The sequence below is a fragment of the Podarcis pityusensis genome (genome assembly GCF_964106645.2).
Source record: "Podarcis pityusensis genome assembly, chromosome: 18".
Taxonomy (NCBI): Eukaryota; Metazoa; Chordata; class Lepidosauria; order Squamata; family Lacertidae; genus Podarcis; species Podarcis pityusensis.
The window spans coordinates 6,686,255-6,706,161 of record NC_138043.1 but is presented as its reverse complement, the minus strand read 5'-3'; the positions used below and the strand labels follow the sequence as shown (position 1 = coordinate 6,706,161).

Genomic DNA, 19,907 nt, shown 5'->3' with positions numbered 1-19,907 from the left:
TAAGATGGAGAGAGGAGGTCTACATGGGCATTGTTGACCAGGCCTGGCGCCAGCCCCCAAGAACCCTTGGACCCAGATTCCTCTGACCTTCCTTGATGTCCCCACAATGTAGGTGGTGGTGTCTCGGGTGGCCAGAGTTTGCAAGAACGACATGGGCGGCTCTCAGCGTGTTCTGGAGAAGCAGTGGACCTCCTTCCTCAAGGCCCGCCTCAACTGTTCCGTCCCGGGAGACTCCCATTTCTACTTCAATGTCATCCAGTCTGTCACGGACATCCTGGAGATCGATGGCCGGCCAGTTGTGCTTGCCGTCTTTTCCACACCTGCCAACAGGTCAGTGGTGGTTGGGAATGGCGGGGGCCCAGATCTGAGTTGGGGTGGGGGGCTCTCCAGGACTCAGCCCTCAAAACATCTAGAGTTCCTTCTGCCTTGAGTTTTTGCACTGCATTTGTTTACACTGATATTATTATTGTTGTTGTTAACCACCCATCATCCGAAGATCACAAGACAGTTTACAGTATAATAACACAACATTATTTATTTATACATACAAACATACATAGGGACGTGGGTGGCGCTGTGGGTTAAACCACAGAGCCTAGGACTTGCCGATCAGAAGGTCGGTGGTTTGAATCCCCGCGATGGGGTGAGCTTCCATTGCTCGGTCCCTGCTCCTGCCAACCTAGCAGTTCGAAAGCACCTCAAAGTGCAAGTAGATAAATAGGAACCGCTCCGGCAGAAAGGTAAACGGCGTTTCCGTGCGCTGCTCTGGTTCACCAGGAGCGGCTTAGTCATGCTGGCCACATGACCCGGAAACTGTACGCCGGCTCCCTCGGCCAGTAAAGCGAGATGAGCGCCGCAATCCCAGAGTCCGTCACAACTGGACCTAATGGTCAACGGTCCCTTTACCTTTTACATACATACATACCCCACCCATCTAGCTGGCTCCCAACAGAATATTGAAAACATGATTAAAACATCAAACATTAAAAACTTCCCTAAACATAGTTGCCTTCAGATGTCTTGTAAAATTCAGATAGTTGTTCATTTCCTTGACATCTGATGGGAGGGCATTCCACGGGGCGGGTGCCACCACCGAGAAGGCCTGGTTTCCTGTAACCTGCAAGGGAGGGAATCTCCAGAAGGCCCTTGGAGCTGGACCTCTGTGTCTGGGCTGGACGATTGGGGTGGAGACGCTCCTTCAGGTCTACTAGGCTGAGGCTGGTTAGGACTTTCAAGGTCAGCACCAACACTTTGAATTGTGCTCAGAAACGTACTGGGTGCCAATGTAGGCCTTTCAGGACTGGTGTTATATGGTCCTGGCAGCCGCTCCCAGTCACCAGTCTGGCTGCCGCATTCTGGATTAGTTGTAGTTTCTGAGCCCCACATAGAGCGCATTGCAGTAGTCCAAGCGGGAGATAACCAGAGTGTGCACTGTTCTGGAGAGACAGTCTAGGACACAACAACAAGAAGAAGAACATGGAAAACAGAGCTGATTGTGACAAATATGGATTGGACCTTGCCAAGGGTTTGAGGCTACCCTCACCTGGTTTAGCCGGCCAGTCAAAGCCGTCGCTGCTGTTGAAATCCAGTCTGTCGTTAAAACACTTCATCATTAAAATGCAGTCGGTTCAAAGAGTGCTTTAGAACCCGTCTTAAGAATAAGCAACTCTCTGCCTTGAAATGACGGCAATATATTTCAAGGGCAAAATGGCTGCAGAAATCCGGAGAACTGTATTTAAAACGGTGTGTGTGTGTGGAGGGAATAAGAGAAGGAAATGGCAGGTCACTTTTGCAGTTGGGCTTATTGAGGCTGGGACGCGGGTGGCACTGTGGGTTAAACCACAGAGCCTAGGGCTTGCCGATCAGAAGGTTGGCAGTTCGAATCCCCGCGACGGGGTGAGCTCCCGTTGCTCGGTCCCTGCTCCTGCCAACCTAGCAGTTCAAAAGCATGTCAAAGTGGAAGTAGATAAATAGGTACCACTCTGGCGGGAAGGTAAATGGCGTTTCCGTGCGCTGCTCTGGTTTGCCAGAAGCGGCTTAGTCCTGCTAGCCACATGACCCGGAAGCTGTACGCCGGCTCCCTCAGCCAATAAAGCAAGAAGAGCGCTGCAACCCCAGAGTCGGCCACGACTGGACCTAATGGTCAGGGGTCCCTTTACCTTTACCTTATTGAGGCTGAAGGAGAGCAAAGTGCCTACAATTTGCCATATTGTGAATTCACAGCACTCTTTCTTTTTTTCTCTCTTTCTCTCTCTTTTTCTCTTTTTCTCTTTCTCCAGCATACCAGGCTCTGCTGTGTGTGCCTTTGACATGGCCCAAATCGCCTCCGTCTTCGAGGGGCGCTTCCGCGAGCAGAAATCCCCCGAATCCGTTTGGACCCCTGTGCCAGAGGAACTGGTGCCAAAACCACGGTGAGTGAAACTGACAGCTGCCACGTTCTTTCAAGCCACCAGTGAAAATAATAATAATAATAATTTATTATTTGTAGCCCGCCCATCTGGCTGGGTTTCCCCAGTCACTCTGGGGGGCTTCCACAAAGACCAAAAATACACTAAGATGTCATATATTAAAAACTTCCCTGAACAGGGCTGCCTTCAGATGTCTTCTGAATGTCAGGTAGTTGTTTATCTCTTTGACATCTGATGGGAGGGCGTTCCACAGGGCGGGTGCCACTACCGAGAAGGCCCTCTGCCTGGTTCCCTGTAGCTTTGCTTCTCGCAGCGAAGGAACCGCCAGAAGGCCCTCGGCACTGGACCTCAGTGTCCAGGCTGAATGATGGGGGTGGAGACGCTCCTTCAGGTCTACTGGGCCGAGGCCGTTTAGGGCTTGAAAAGTCAACACCAACACTTTGAATTGTGCTCAGAAACATACTGGGAGCCAATGTATGTCTTTCAAGACTGGTGTTATATGGTCTCGGTGGCCACTCCCAGTCACCAGTCTAGCTGCTGCATTCTGAATTAGTTGTAGTTTCCGGGTCACCTTCAAATGTAGCCCCACGTAGAGCGCATTGCAGTAGTCCAAGCGGGAGATAACCAGAGCATGCGTCACTCTGGCGAGATAGTCTGCGGGCAGGTAGGGTCTCAGCCTGCGTACCAGATGGAGCTGATAGACAGCTGCCCTGGACACAGAATTGACCTGCAACTCCATGGACAGCTGTGAGTCCAGAATGACTCCAAAGCTGCACACCTGGTCCTTCAGGGGCACAGTTGCCCCATTCAGGACCAGGGAGTCCTCCACACCAGTGAAAGCTGCAACAGAACCGTCGCATTCAGAGGTGGCACCAGGGACAAACAGCACGTAAGGAGGTGTCGTTACAGATCTTCACGTCCCGCCCCAGGGCTTCTGAGAGGCGCTTGGTCAGTCACTGCAGATATCAAGATGCTGGTCCTTTGGTCTCCCCTAGCAGGGCTGTTCCTTATTTATGTCCTCAAAGGGAACTCCCCCCACATGGGCTCAGCTCCTGGGATGGCACGGGATGTTCACAAACACCCAAACAGTGCCAAGAAAGGGATCTTGGTCTGGAAGTTGCTGTCTTTGGATGCTAAGAACAGGAACAGACTGCTTTGGGAAACCGGGCTCTGGACCAGACGATCCCTTCGTCTGATCTAGCAAGGCTTTTTCTTATACAGCGGTACCTCGGTTTTTGAATGTAATCCGTTCCGGAAGACCGTTCGGATTCTGAAACGTTCAAAAACCGAAAACTTAATACGGAAGCCTCAGTACGGAATGTAATCCATTCCGGAAGACCATTCGGATTCTGAAACGTTCGAAAACCAAAAACTTAATACAGAAGCCTGAATGCAGAACACTCAATAGGAAAACTCAATATGGAAAACTCAATATGAAGCCATGTGGCATGTTCAACTTCCGAGGCATGTTCGAAAACTGAAGCGTTTACTTCTGGGTTTACGGTGTTCGAAAACTGAAATAATAATAATAATAATTTATTACTTATACCCCGCCACTCTGGGTGGCTTCCAACGAAATGTTCGTCAACAGAAGAAACAGTGGATGTGTGTGTTTTTTGGTGCAGGCTGTAGCCATGAACATGCTATGTGATCTGATGGTGAATTTGGGGTGACCCAATGTAAAAACCTGAGGATCCATGTGCTTTTACCTCCCCACTCCCAGGCAACCTCAGCTAGCGTCCCTTATCTCTCTCCCGATCCCACCGATCAGCTGCTTCCTTTCAACACACCCTTCCCTCTTGTTTGCCTTTGTGTCTTTTCCTTAGCTGGAGCAGTTTTTTGCTCCTCCTTTTCTTCTAATTTCTCTCCTTATTGCTTTAGTCTTCCTGTTTCCCCCCTTTGCAAGTTTGCTGTCTTTACCTCCCCACTCCCAGGCAGCCTCCTTTATCTCTAGCGTCCCTTATCTCTCTCCCCGATTGGCAAACAATCAGCGGCTTCGTTTCAACACCCACTTTCCTCTTCCAGAAAAAAAAGCATGATCTGCTTTTTGCCCCTGGGCAATTCGGCTCCAGGGACCACACATTCGCTCCATAAGACGCACAGACATTTCCCTTTACTTTTTAGGAAGAAAAAATGTACGTCTTATGGAGCAAAAAATACGGTAATTTCCTCCTGGAGCCTGATTGGTCTTCTCCTGCAAGCCAATCACTTGTTGCATTCTAGGATCCTACCTGCCTATTGTTCTAGAATCCAAGCTTAGTACATAACAGATGGGTTTGGGTGTTTCTTCTGTCGGGACATCTAAATAGCCCCCGTCCGGCTACGAACCTCTTTCCTTGCTCACGTAGCGCAGAATCTTGACTTCTGGATGTTTGCCTCGCAGGCCGGGTTGTTGCGCAGCTCCGGGGATGCGCTACAATTCCTCGAGCTTCTTCCCGGACGAGATCCTCAATTTTGTCAAGACGCATCCGTTGATGGACGAGTCGGTTCCGTCGCTGGGCAACGCGCCCTGGATCATAAGGACCATGACCCGGTAAGGGAGAGCTAAAAAAATTTCAACGTGGGTATGTTTAGCCTGGGATGCGGGTGGCACTGTGGGTTAAACCACAGAGCCTAGGACTTGCCAATCAGAAGGCTGGCGGTTCGAATCCCCACGACGGGGTGAGCTCCCGTTGCTCGGTCCCTGCTCCTGCCAACTTAGCTGTTCGAAAGCACGTCAAAGTGCAAGTAGATAAATAGGTACCGCTCTGGTGGGAAGGTAAATGGTGTTTCTGTGTGCTGCTCTGGTTCGCCAGAAGCAGCTTAGTCATGCTGGCCACATGACCCGGAAGCTGTACACCGGCTCCCTCGGCCAGTAAAGTGAGATGAGCGCCACAACCCCAGTCGGCCACGACTGGACCTAACGGTCAGGGGTCCCTTTACCTTTACTTATGTTTAGCCTGGAGAAGAATGAGGGGTTAAAGTCTGCTGACCAATTTAATCAAGAGGCAGCCAGGGTATTTTTTCAGCTGATTTACCTAATTTGGATTAATCAGCTACCCAGAGCTGCTACCATTCCGTTTCCATGCAATATATATTGCAGACCTCTCTTGCGTGAATACTTTGTGCATTTTACGTGTGTGTGTGTGTGTGTGTGTGTGTGTGTGTGTGTGTCAGAGACGGGAAAACAAGCACTTTCCATTAATTTCCTAAGCACCGCCGCCAAGGAGAGCTGGTTCTAATTAAATCTGTCTTAATTGATGTTTTATGTGAAATTAATCAAGCATCGTTCCTGTTGTCTCTCAAGCCAGAAATGCACACTGGGAGATTTTGGGCTGGGGGGTGGGGTCTGTGTGCATCCTTCAGGCTGTGCTTAGCCCAAAAAAATAAAATTGGGGGGGGGAGAGGAGCTCCGGACAGCGGCAGGAACGGAGGCAAATACATACATAACCACCAGCAGCAAAGGACATAATTTACATCCCCATAGAGTAGAGATTGTCCATCACAACTCTACTCCTCCCTATAGCCCTTTGCACCTCCTTCACCCCTCTCCTCGCCCGGTGCTGCTAGCGAGGCTAGCTTCACATGCAAAACAGCCAGAATTAATTGGTGGGGATAATTGCAGATTTAATGAGATGACAGAAAACTTTCCTCTAATTGACTACCCGCTGCCACCCGCTTTGCAAAGGGTAGAGCAAGCTAGCCAAGGCGGGTGTTTGAGAAGGGGTGGGTGGGATCTGGCTGACTAAATGTGTCATTGCGTTTGGCATCCACGATCACAGCTGTTTTAGAAACAGGGGTGTGGCAGGCGGAGAATTTGGAGGAGAGGCGAGGTTCGTCTATCCTAGGAAAGTGGCTTGCAAAATTCCCTGCGATTGATAGGTTCTACGGGAGGGATTTTAAATATTGTGTATAGAGGGATGCGGGTGGCGCTGTGGTCTAAACCACTGAGCCTCTTGGGCTTGCCAATCAGAAGGTCAATGGTTCGAATCCCCACGACAGAGTGAGCTCCTGTTGTTCTGTCCCAGCTCCTACCAACCTAGCCGTTCGAAAACACACCGGCGCAAGTAGATAAATAGGTACCACTGCGGCGGGAAGGGAAATGGCATTTCCATGCACTTTGGTTTCCATCACGGTGTCTCGTTGTGCCAGAAGCAGTTTAGTCCTGCTGGCCACGTGACCCGGAAAGCTGTCTGTGGACAAATGCCAGCTCCCTCAGCCTGAAAGCGAGATGAGCGCCACAACCCCATAGTCACCTTTGACTGGACTTAACCATCCAGCGGTCCTTAACCTTTACCTTTAACTTATTACCTTTTGTGTATAGACACACACAAACAGACAAATCTCATTTTCTTTTTGGCAATCCCTCATAGCCAAGGAATATTGTCTTTCATGAACATGGTCTTGACGGTGTGTCCGTAAGTGACCTTGAAGGCCAATTCTGGATTCACACATCCTTCCACAGTGGGGACATTAGTTTCCAGGTGGGAGTTGATCCTGGTGAGGGTTTGCCTTCCTTTTAGCACGTTTTTCCCTTTCGTCCTGAGTTTGAGCATCTTCAAAGCCCATGACAACTTTGGTAAAGGCTGTTCTCCAACTGGAACACTCGCAGGCCAGCGTTTCTCAGTTGTCGGTGTTTATATTACATTTTTTAAGATTTGCCTTGAGAGAGTCTTTAAACCTCTTTTGTTGACCACCAGCAGCATGCTTTCCATTTTTAAGTTTGGAATAGACGATCATCAGGCATCCGCACAACATGACCAATCCAACAAAGTTGATGTTGAAGAATCATTGCTTCAACACTGGTGATCTTTGCTTCTTCCAGTACACTGGTACAGTGGTACCTCTATTTACGTACTTCATTCGTTCCGGAGGTCCGTTCTTAACCTGAAACTATTCTTAACCTGAAGCACCACTTTAGCTAATGGGGCCTCCTGCTGCCGCTGCACAATTTCTGTTCTCATCCTGAAGCAAAGTTCTTAACCCGAGGTACTATTTCTGGGTTAGCGGAGTCTGTAACCTGAAGCGTATGTAACCCGAGGTACCACTGTATTAGTTCACCTGTCTTCCCAAGTGATGTGTAAATTTTTGGGGAGTTGATGTTGAGGAATCATTGCTGTGACAGTGGTGAGCTTTGCTTCTTTCTGCACACACACACACAAACACACACACACACACCAGCCCTCCACTGGTTTTGTGCGCGCAGATGATAAACCCACAACCTCTGTTTCTCTGGGCAGGTATCAGCTGCGCAAGATTGTGGTGGACCCCACAGCAGGGCCCGGCAGGAACCACACCGTGGTATTCCTGGCCTCCGACACAGGCACCGTCTTCAAGTTCCTCATCCACACCAATGTCAGCACCAATTCTGCGACCGTAAGGGCCAGCAGCCAGAGTTTGCTGCTGGAGGAGTTCGAGACCTATCCCAGCGACAAGTAAGTTTGGCCGTGGGCAAGAGTTCTTTAGGATTTGGTGGCAAGAGCAACTCTTGTGGAGAGACGTCGGGTGCTGTCACTGAGCAGCAGGCTTGAATACAGAATGAAAAGCAATGAAGCAGTCCTTTAGATAAGTCCTCTGAGGCCCTTCTCCGTCTTCTCCCCATCCCAGAGACATTTGGAGGCTGGCAACAAGAGAACGGGACTTTTCGGTGGTGGCCCCCCTGATTGTGGAATGCTACATGTCTGTGGGTTAAACCACAGAGCCTAGAACTTGCCGATCAGAAGGTCGGCGGTTCGAATCCCCGCGACGACGGGGTGAGCTCCCGTTGCTCGGTCCCTGCTCCTGCCAACCTAGCAGTTCAAAAGCACGTCAAAGTGCAAGTAGATAAATAGGTACCACTCCAGCGGGAAGGTAAACGGCGTTTCCGTGCGCTGCTCTGGTTTGCCAGAAGCGGCTTAGTCATGCTGGTCACATGACCCGGAAGCTGTACGCCAGCTCCCTCGACCAATAAAGCGAGATGAGCGCCGCAACCCCAGAGTCGACCACGACTGGATCTAATGGTCAGGGGTCCCTTTACCTTTACCTTTACATGTCTTTAGGCACCAGGCAAAAAACATTCCTCTTTACCCAGTCCTTTGGCCATTAAATAATCTATGCCCTGTGAAATTGTGGAGGACTGTTATTATGATGACTATTTTATTATTATGAGGCTATCTGCCAGTATGCTTCCTATTATGTTTTTATTATTGATGTTCTGTAACATGTTTTTAATGTGATACACTGCCCTGGGTTCTTCTGATAAAGGACGGTACAGCAGATGCTTGGGTTGCGAACACGATCCGTGCGGGATGCGTCTGTGCACATGCGGGTTGCAATTCGGTGCTTCTGCGCATGCGCAAAGCACGATTTAGTGCTTCTGCGCATGTGCAACCACCCAAACCCGGAAGTAACCAATTCCGGTACTTCCGGGTTTTGGCGGGTCTGTAACCCAAAAAAACGCAACCTGAAGCGTCTGTAACCCAAGGTATGACTGTTTATTATTATTATTAGTAGTAGTATTAGTATTATACAGTGCTATTTTTCTAGAAAAAGAGGTGCCAGAACTCACTATGAACACCTCCCTTGTTCTCTTAGAATGGCAATGGCACCTTTCTGAGAGGTTCCGGTTGAAAACCCCCCCGGATAATAACAAACAGAATTCGGTCGTACCTTGGAACCCGAACGGAATCCGTTCCAGAAGTCCATTCAACTTCCAAAATGTTTGGAAACTAAAGTGCAGCTTCTGATTGGCTGCAGGAAGCTGTTGGACGTTGGACGTTCAGCTTCCAAAAATAGTTCGCAAACCGGAACGGTCACTTCTTGTTTTTTTGGCATTCGGGAGCTAAAACTTCCAAATACCAAGGCATTTGGGATCCGAGGTATGACTGTAATCAGAATAACATAGGAGAAGCAAGAGAAAATTCTTCCATGTTCAGTTATGGGAGAGAGATTCCATTGTACTCTCCTTCTGACTCTTTTGCAGTTGCCAAGCCAGTAATTTTCCACATTTATTTGCCGGTTCAAAAGTCTTTTGTTTCATCAATTTAATTTTCCATTCAATTTCTTGGTTTACTATTTGTGAATACAGAGATTGTAACGCTTTAATTTCCTTTTGAATCTGTTGATTTTTGGGGTTACATCTCAGTTTTTTCTCTTTCTCCTTTAATTGAGACAGAATCTTTTCCTTTTGCTCATTCTATGTTTTCTTCCTGATAAGAGTTCTGTTGAATCAAAAAACCTTGCATTTCCGCTTTATTTGCATCCCATACGACCCTTGCTTCAATTCCAGGATTTAGGTTCAACTCAAAATAGTCCTTTAGGGTCTTTTGAGCTTTATTTACAATCAAATCGTTTCTCAGCAAAGCGTCATTCATCCGCCATCTAAAAGAACCCTGTAGATGATCCCTATCTTCAAGTCTGAACAAAATGCTTGTTTAACCTGGAGATAGGCTGTCTGGACGCGGGTGGCGCTGTGGGTTAAACCTAGGACTTGCCGCTCAGAAGGTCGGCGGTTCGAATCCCTGTGATGGAGTGAGCTCCCGTTGTTTGGTCCCTGCTCCTGCCAACCTAGCAGTTCGAAAGCACATCAAAGTGCAAGTAGATAAATAGGCACCGCTCCAGCGGGAAGGTAAACAGCGTTTCCGTGTGCTGCTCTGGTTCGCCAGAAGCGGCTTAGTCCTGCTGGCCACATGACCTGTACGCCGGCTCCCTCGGCCAGTAAAGCGAGATGAGCGCCGCAATCCCAGAGTCGGTCATGACTGGACCTAATGGTCAGGGGTCCCTTTACCTTTACCGTAACCTAAACGGCCTCGGTCCAGTATATCTGAAGGAGTGTCTCCACCCCCATCATTCTACCCGGACACTGAAGTCCAGCACCGAGGGCCTTCTGGCGGTTCCCTTGCTGCAAGAAGTTACAGGAAACCAGGCAGGGGGCCTTCTCGGTGGTGGCGCCCTCCCTGTGGAACGCCCTTCCACCAGATGTCAAAGAGAACAACAAATACCAGGCTTTTAGAAGACATCTGAAGGCAGCCCTGTTTAGGGAAGCTTTTAATGTTTGATGTATTACAGAATTTTAATAGTTTTTGGGAAGTCGCCCAGAGTGGCTGGGGAAACCCAGCCAGATGGGGGCGGGGTATAAATAAATTATTATTATTATTATTATTATTATTATTATTATTATTATTTAGGCTGTCTGAATTGTGCATTGCGTTGTAACAATTTGTTGGGTTTCTGGACCGTAATAAAGATTGATTGATTGATTGATTGATTGATTGATTGATTTTTCCCCTCCAGGTGCGGAAAAGACAATGTGGGTGAACGGAAACTTCTGGGCATGGAATTGGACAAGGCCACGGGGTCCCTGCTCCTGGCTTTCCCGCCCTGCGTGGTTCGTGCCCCCGTGGCCCGGTGTCAGCAGCATTCCGGTTGCATAAAGTGAGTTTTCCATTCCTGTTCCCATGTGCTGGGGTTTTTAACGCAGCCTCCCCCCCCCCCCGACAATGGGTTGGGGCAGAGGAGGAGAGTCGATTCATTTTGCATCAAAAGGCAGGCACCTTAACACCAGTAAAGTTGGTGAAAATGTTTAGGATGAGGGATAAAAAAATGTTGGAAATGCAAAGAGGCTGACGGGGATTTTTATCACATGTGGTGGACTTGTGATAAAGTTAAGAACTTTGGGGAGCTGATCTATAATGGACTTAAGAAAATATTTACCGTATTTTTCGCTCTATAAGACATACCAGACCACAAGACACACCTAGTTTTTGGAGGAGGAAAACAAGAAAAAAAATATATTCTGAATCTCAGAAGCCAGAACAGCAAGAGGGATCGCTGCGCAGTGAAAGCAGCAATCCCTCTTGCTGTTCTGGCTTCTGGGATAGCTGTGCAGCCTGCACTCGCTCCATAAGATGCACACACATTTCCCCTTACTTTTTAGGAGGGAAAAAGTGAGTCTTATAGAGCAAAAAATACGGTAAATATTTTACCAAAAAACCAGAAGCCTTCTTACTGGGTTTGATGGGGAAAGAAATCAAGAATTCGGACCAAAGACTATTTATGTACGCCACAGCAGCGGCAAGAAACATGCTAGCCCCAAATTGGAAATTACAAGAAATTCCTACCATTGCGGAGTTTCAGGCGAAAATGATGAACTATGTGGTGTTAGCCAAGCTGACCAGCAGGATTCGGGATTGGGACGATCAGAGATTCCAGGAAAGTTGGAGTAAATTCACTGTGTATCTAAAGGATAATTGGAAAATCTTAAAAACACCGGCAGGGCTGAAATAACTCCTACAATGTAAAGACAGATAAGAGGTTTAATACTAAAATATGCAATCTAAGAGAATAAGGGATACCTGTTGAAGGGAAGGAGGGAAGTCGCAAGCTTGGCAGAGCTAAAAGTATATGTTATTTGATGTATTGTATAAGACTGTGTTTGGGGTGTGGGTGGCGCTGTGGGTTAAACCACAGAGCCTAGGACTTGCCGATCAGAAGGTCAGCGGTTCGAATCCCTGTGACGGGGTGAGCTCCCGTTGCTCAGTCCCTGCTCTTGCCAACCTAGCAGTTCGAAAGCACATCAAAGTGCAAGTAGATAAATAGGTGGGAAGGTAAACGGCGTTTCCGTGCGCTGCTCTGGTTACGCCAGAAGCGGCTTAGTCCTGCTGGCCACATGACCTGGAAGCTGGACGCCGGCTCCCTCGGCCAGTGAAGCGAGATGAGCACCGCAACCCCAGAGTTGGACACAACTGGACCTAATGGTCAGGGGTCCCTTTACCTTTACCTTATAAGACCGTGTTAAGAAAATAATAAAAATTTATTGGGGGGGGGGGGAGAAAATAAAGGCAGGCTTCCACAATTCGCAGTTTACAGAACGAAAAGTCAGCTATCCCTCAGAATTCACACTTCTCTGAATTTTGTAAGGCGGTTCTCCGGCCAAGTTGGGCGTGGGGGGAGGAAAGGGATATTCTAGAAGAAAGCGTGCGTATAAAAATGCATATGTCAGACTCTGAAAAGCTCGTTATCACTGGGTCAAGAAGATCGGTGTTGCTGAATTAATTGAACCGAATAGTTTCAACTGGATATTTGGGGGGGGCGGGGTGTGCAAAAAATGCATATATTAGCAGCAAATAAATAAATTAAATAACGTTGCATGCATTACATTGGAGGGCATTGCTTTGCAAAAAAAAAAAAAATGTATACAATAAGGGGAATTTTGCACTAAAATGCTGGTGAATTTTCACAAGGACCTTTCTAAAATAAGCACGTAAGTAAACAACAAGCTAATGTGGTATTGTGGAGAACTGAGCATCAGGCTTGAAAAAATGAGGAACTGAAATTTATATATTTTCCTGGTCTTGTTGAGGAAAGGGTTTGTACTGCAGGTTAATACAGAGAATTTCTGCACAGCCAATTCATTCCGGCGCTCGCCCTGCCCTCAGTTGCCAAGTCCAACACCTGATTGACCAGTCAGAAGTGTCCACGGGGTCCCCTGTCGCGTCACTTAGAGCTGGTACAAAAATTCACAGAAGAAAAGTTCCCTGACCCTGCCATAAGCAGGAAGGGGCTCAAGTTGACCAATTCCCTCCCCAACCCCAATTTTCTGTTTTTGTTTTTCAACTGACACTCAGCTTTTTGCAGCTACTGATGGACGGGGCGTGGGTGGGTTTTCCCCTTACATTCTTTTTTTAAAAAATTGTTCGTCTGAAAATCTTGTGCTTCCCCCAACCGTTCTGTGAGTCCCATTTTAGCCACAATCTCGTCACCAAATCTGCTGTGAGAGAAATAGTTCCCGTTGAAATAATGAAGTGATTCTCATTCCAAGCGGCTTTTCATCGCAATTGGAGCCGTTTCCGTTCCTCTGCGGTTCAGTTTCCACCAAATACATTACATCATTTGTCTTGCTGTCTGCTATTTAACATAATTTCAGCAACTATTCACTTATTATTCGTTTCAACAGAAAGGGGCCGCCAAAATTATCTAGCCCCGTCATTTTGTTGTTTATCTTCTGTTTTTCAAATAATTAAAAATGTTTACAGTGGTACCTCGGGTTAAGTATTTAATTCGTTCCAGAGGTCCGTTCTTAACCTGAAACTGTTCTTAACCTGAAGCACCACTTTAGCTCATGGGGCCTCCTGCTGCTGCCGCGCCGCCAAAGCACGCTTTCTGTTCTCATCCTGAAGCAAAGTTCTTAACCCGAGGTACTATTTCTGGGGTAGCGGAGTCTGTAACCTGAAGCATATGTAACCTGAAGTGTATGTAACCCGAGGTACCACTGTATTTAAAAAGGAAAATTGAAGGTGGAGGAGGGCCCATCTTAAGAGCAGAGGGATGGCACTTTTAATAATAATAATAATAATAATAATTTATTACTTATACCCCACCCATCTGGCTGGGTTTCCCCAGCCACTCTGGGTGTATTCCAACAGAAGATTAAAAATACATTAAAACATCAGTCATTAAAAAACTTCCCTAAACAGGGCTGCCTTCAGATGTCTTCAAAAAGTCAGGTAGTTGTTTATTCCTTTGACATTTGATGGGAGGGTGTTCCACAGGGAGGGCACCACCACCGTAAAGGCCCTCTGCCTGATTCCCTGTAACCTCACTTCTTGCAGGGAGGGAATCGCCAGAAGGCCCTCATAGCTGGACCTCAGTGTCCAGGCAGAACGATGGAGGTGGAGATGCTCCTTCAGGTATACTGGGCCGTTTAGGGCTTTCAAGGTCAGCACCAACACTTTGAATTGTGCCCGGAAACGTACTGGGAGCCAATGTAGGTCATATGATTCTGGGCTCCTAGCGCAGCAATGCAGCCTGCGTGTCCCAGAAAGCTCTCCACGGCAGCTGTGTTTTGAGGACACAACGAGGCGCACACGTCTTCGCCTGTGAGGTCTCGAGCTGATCCCCACAGAAGGCGACGGGCTGCCCCGCCTCAACGTGATATTGGAGTCGTTTGTCACCCACCGTGGGGGCTGCCGCCATCTCTCTGCGGCGCACGCAACATTCCCTCCCCATAATTGCCAGGCACAGAAGCCCCATTATTCACAAATTCCCCACTTAATACCTGGCCCTGGAACGGGGTGGGGGGTGGGAAAATTTAAAACGCGAGAAGTGAAATAAAAAGAGCAGGCTTGTCTCCGAACGAAAGGTCACGGGGCCTGGGGGTTTGGAGCTGGAGGATGGATTATCCCAAAAGGGCATGGGAAACCAGAGAGGGGGGTCTTCTCCCCCCATTCTCCTCTCCTCCGTGCTTGCATATAATCTCACACTTGGGAGAGGCTGTGGGGATAATTGGTAGGAGGGCATTTGTCTTTTTTTGTGGGTGGGTGGTGTCATGCACGTGCACCTGAGATGAAAACTTGCCAGGGCAGTTCTCGCTCCCAGCTTCCCACCAGACCCAATATTTCCTGGCTTGAGAGCAGTACATGTGAAAAGGATCTAGGAGTCTTGGTTGACCACAACCGTGACATAAGCCAACAGTGTGACGCGGCAGCTAAAAAAGCCAATGCAATTCTGGGCCGCATCAATAGGAGTATAGCATCTAGATCAAGGGAAGTAATAGTGCCACTGTATTCTGCTCTGGTCAGATCTCACCTGGAGTACTGTGTCCAGTTCTGGGCACCACAGTTCCAGAAGCACACTGACAAACTGGAACGTGTCCAGAGGAGGGCAACCAAAATGGTCAAAGGCTTGGAAACGATGCCTTATGAGGAACGGCTAAGGGAGCTGGGCATGTTTAGCCTGGAGAAGAGGAGGTTAAGGGGTGATATGATAGCCATGTTCAAATATATAAAAGGATGTCACATAGAGGAGGGAGAAAGGTTGTTTTCTGCTGCTCCAGAGAAGCGGACACGGAGCAATGGATCCAAACTACAAGAAAGAAGATCCCACCTAAACATTAGGAAGAACTTCCTGACAGTAAGAGCTGTTTGACAGTGGAATTTGCTGCCAAGGAGTGTGGTGGAGTCTCCTTCTTTGGAGGTCTTTAAGCAGAGGCTTGACAACCATATGTCAGGAGTGCTCTGATGGTGTTTCCTGCTTGGCAGGGGGTTGGACTCGATGGCCCTTGTGGTCTCTTCCAACTCTATGATTCTATGATTCTTCTTCATCTCCAGCTCCCCAAACATGAAACCACTAGAGCAGCCTTTCTCAACCTTGGGTCCCTAGATGTTTTGGCCTACAACTCCCATCATCCCTGACCACTGGTCCTGTGAGCTAGGGATGATGGGAGTTGTAGGCCAAAAACATCTGGTGACCCAAGGTTGAGAAAGGCTGCTCTAGAGGAACCATAGAATTGTGGAGCTGGAAGAGACCCGAGAGTTGGTCACTCCCAACTTTACTCCCAACTGCCTAGAGGTGGTTGGAGGACGGATGGCGGCTAACAGATTGAGGTTGAATCCTGACAAGACAGAAGTACTGTTCTTGGGGGACGGGGGGCAGGTGTGGAGGACTCCCTGGTCCTGAATGGGGCAACTCTGCCCCTGAAGGACCAGGTGCACAGCCTGGGAATCATTTTGGACTCACAGCTGTCCATGGAGGTGGAGGTCAATTCTGTGTCCAGGGCAGCTGTCTACCAGCTCCATCTGTATGCAGGCTGAGACCCTCCCTGCCCGCAGACTGTCTCTCCAGAGTGGTCCATGCTCTGGTTATCTCCCACTTGGACTACTGCAATGCGCTCTACGTGGGGCTACCTTTGAAGGTGACCCAGAAACTGCAACTAATCCAGAATGCAACTGGGAGTGGCCGCCGAGACCCTATAACACTGGTCTTGAAAGACCTACATTGGCTCCCAGGACATTTCCGAGCACAATTCAAAGTGTTGGTGCTGACCTTGAAAGCCCTAAATGGCCTCAGCCCAGTAGACCTGAAGGAGCGTCTCCACTCCCATCATCCATCCTGGACACTGAGGTCCAGCTCCGAGGGCCTTCTGGAGATTTCCTCACTGTGAGAAGTGAGATTACAAGGGAACCAGGGAGAGGGCCTTCTCGGTGGTGGCGCCTGCCCTTTGGAACATCCTCTCATCAAATGTGCTTTTAATTCTGTTGGGAGCCACCCAGAGTGGCCGGGGAAACCCAGCCAGATGGGTGGGGTATAAATAATAAATTGTTGCTGTTAGTCAGTGATTTTAGGATTCCTGGTTTTTTATGTCCTCGTGGTTCTATAGAAATTTCTCTGTGCTTTTACTGACCACCACTCCCCCAAAAACCCGTCTTCCTTTCTGCCCTTCAGAAACTGCCTGGGGAGCCGTGATCCATACTGTGGCTGGACGCCAGAAGGCTCCTGTATTTTCCTGGAACAGAGCACAAGGTAATATCTGGTAGCAAATGCCCCTCTTTGATGATGATGAGGAGGAGGAGGAGGAGGATTACGCTTCTCCTTCTACAGAAGCTTCTACACCTGCCCCACAGAGGCTATAAAAGTATGGGTGCATGTCAAAAGGGAGCGTGTCTGTGGGTGGAGGGTTTGCTTTTGGGTGGGGTGCGTGTCCCCTGCTCTGGGACAAGGCTCAGCCAGGGTGTAGGACTGCATGGGGTTCAGGGGGGGCTGCCCCACAGCGCACAGGCTGTTCTCTGGGCTCTGAGGTTGCTCCAGGATTCTCCTACTCTGACCAGAGCAGAGGAGGCTTGGGTCGTCCAGGATCTTGGTAAGAGGAGTCGTCAGATTTACCGTGTTTTTTGCTCTATAAGGCTCACTTTTTCCCTCCTAAAATGTAAGGGGATATGTGTGTGCGTCCTATGGAGCGAATGCAGGCTGCGCAGCTATCCCAGAAGCCAGAACAGCAAGAGGGATCGCTGCTTTCACTGCACAGCGATCCCTCCTGCTGTTCTGGCTTCTGAGATTCAGAATATTTTTTTTCTTGTTTCCCTCCTCCAAAAACTAGGTGCGTCTTGTGGTCTGGTGCGTCTTATAGAGCGAAAAATACGGTAAACATGTTTAAGAATGTTTAGGGGTACAGTCATACCTCATGTTACGTTTGCTTCAGCTTGCGCGTTTTCAGGTTGCGTACCGCGGCGACCCGGAAGTACCAGAAAGGGTTACTTCCGGGTTTCACCTCTCACGCATGCGCAGATTCACAAAATGACGTCACGTGCATGCACAGAAGTGGCAAATCGCGACCCACAGACACGCAGACGCGGGTTGCATTCTGCTCATGTTGCGAACAGGCCCCCGGAACGGATCCCATTCGCAACCAGAGGTACCACTGTACTCTCATTTTAACTCAAGAAAATCACCATTCTATAGCTCAAACTGAGGAAAATAATTACAGTAAATGGACAAAAGTACAAAGATTCACAGGGACACGGGTGGCACTGTGGGTTAAACCACAGAGCCTAGGACTTGCTGATCAGAACGTCGGCGGTTCGAATCCCCACGACGGGGTGAGCTCCCGTTGCTCGGTCCCTGCTCCTGCCAACCTGGCAGTTCGAAAGCACGTCCAAAGCACGTCCAAGTGCAAGTAGATAAATAGGTACCGCTCTGGTGGGAAGGTAAACGGCGTTTCCGTGCGCTGCTCTGGTTCGCCAAAAGCGGCTTAGTCCTGCTGGCCACATGACCCGGAAGTTGTACGCCTGCTCCCTCGGCCAATAAAGCGAGATGAGCGCCGCAACCCCAGAGTCGGCCACGACTGGACCTAATGGTCAGGGGTCCCTTTACCCTTTACTTTTACAAAGATTCACCAAATGTTTGGGGGGGTGTACCCCTGCGTACCCCCCAGAAAAATCAATGGTGAAATGTATAAATTTGAAAAGTATAAATTAAAATTTAAAAAACAACATAACAACAGAAGTTGAACCCTTCAGAGGTCCTGCATGGAACAGACTCACTTAATAGAAGCCACCCTTTATTTTTATCTAACTCTGTGCTTCCCTCTCTTCACCCTTCGTCTGGCTACAGGGTCGCGTTCGAGCAGGACATCATCGGAGGCAAGACCTCTCACCTTGGTGACTGTGAAGGTGTGTGCCTGTCCACCATTCCTGGCTCTGGGGTTGAGGACGGCTGGGCAAGTCCGCTGCTCGGATCCTGCCACAAACTCACCACGGCCGCACAAACCCCCACACCACACACTGAAAATGCTTGGCTTCCCCCCAAAACAATGCTGGGAGCTGTTAGGGCCAGATGAGGCCATTAGGGGCCATATGTATTAAGCAGAATGTATGGGCGGTATGGGGAGGGCCAATATTGCTGGTGAGGGACACATTGTGCTCCTTCTGGGGATGCAGGTGGAGCTGTGGTCTAAACCACTGAGCCTCTTGGGCTTGCCAATCGGAAGGTCGACGGTTTGAATCCCCGTGACGGAGTGAACTCCCATTGCTTAGTCTCTGTTCCTGCCAACCTAGCAGCTCGAAAGCACGCCAGTGCAAGTAGATCAATAGGCATAGCTGTGGCGGGAAGGTAAATGCCATTTCCATGTGCTCTAGTTTCTGTCACGGTGTCCCATTGCGCCAGAATCGGTTTAGTCCTGCTGGCCACATGACCCAGAAAGCTGTCAGTGGGCAAACGCCGGCTCCCTCGGCCCGAAAGCGAGGTCAACGCCGCAACCCCAGAGTCTCCCTTGACTGGACTTAACCGTCCAGGGCTCCTTTACCTTAACTTTTACCTAGTTTGTCCACCAATGGTTCTCCCCTCCCCCCCACCGTCGCCACTGCCCCTGCACTCAGCAATCACCTGTGGCTCTTAGTAGCTGTCAGCATGTGACAGTAGCCACACCCTCACGTTCGAGAACTAAGCTGTTCAAAAACCAAGGTACGACTGTACACAGATCTCCACGGGAAGGGCAGTTGCCCACTCTAACCCCGACTTCCGACTTCCGCAGCAAGACAGGAAGTTCCTCCCTCTCACTGCCTCCCTTGTTCTCTGATATGTTCAGACCTCCAAGTTCGGGGAGAGAGGGGTCCCCCATACTCTCGAATGACGTCTCTCCAAGCTGTCACCTCCCTTCTGGTTCTCCTGTCATTATCTCATAGCTGGATAACTCCTCTCTAATCTGTTTAGCTTCTGTGTCTGAGTCTGCCTCTCTGCTTCTGAAAACGCTGGAGGCGGGGGGGGGGGGAGAGGAGAGCAAATATTCCCCTTCCTCTTCTGAGATAAGCTGATCCCCCAATCTTCAGATCCAGACCATTCCCTTTTTTAAAAAAATAATATTTATTATTTTTCCAAAAACTTAAACACTAAAAAGAAGATAAACAATACAATACAACACATCAAATTAACAAAACAAGACAAAGACAATAAGATAAATCAAACAATTTCATTATCCCATCTTTCATTCACTTATTTCCACGACCTCCTCACACCTCCCTTTTTGTATTCCACTTCTGTTAATTATTTCAGCGATTCCTTTCCATCTTCCTCTGTTTTCTATCCTATAATTATCTTAACTCATTCTAACCTTATTTTTTCCTTTAATGCTCTATTAACCTATCTGTACTTAATTCCTTATAACATTTCTACTAAAGCCATATAACTTCATTCCAACATTTTTCTAGCATTCATTAATTTTACAATATTTCTGTAGATAGTCTTTAAACTTTTTCCAATCTTCTTCCACCG

General features: G+C 48.6%; 1 protein-coding gene across 5 annotated transcripts in view; it reads left to right on the top strand.

Moving 5' to 3' along the window:
• Window positions 1-19,907, top strand: part of SEMA6B (semaphorin 6B) — a 178,427-nt gene that overhangs the window by 149,725 nt on the left and 8,795 nt on the right. For all 5 annotated transcript variants that reach the window (XM_080988822.1, XM_080988823.1, XM_080988824.1 and 2 more), the window contains 7 exons: window positions 113-330; window positions 2,280-2,411; window positions 4,792-4,941; window positions 7,628-7,822; window positions 10,659-10,799; window positions 16,587-16,664; window positions 18,252-18,310. In XM_080988822.1, the coding sequence (XP_080844948.1) occupies window positions 113-330; window positions 2,280-2,411; window positions 4,792-4,941; window positions 7,628-7,822; window positions 10,659-10,799; window positions 16,587-16,664; window positions 18,252-18,310 (973 nt within the window). The remainder of the gene's footprint in view (window positions 1-112; window positions 331-2,279; window positions 2,412-4,791; window positions 4,942-7,627; window positions 7,823-10,658; window positions 10,800-16,586; window positions 16,665-18,251; window positions 18,311-19,907) is intronic.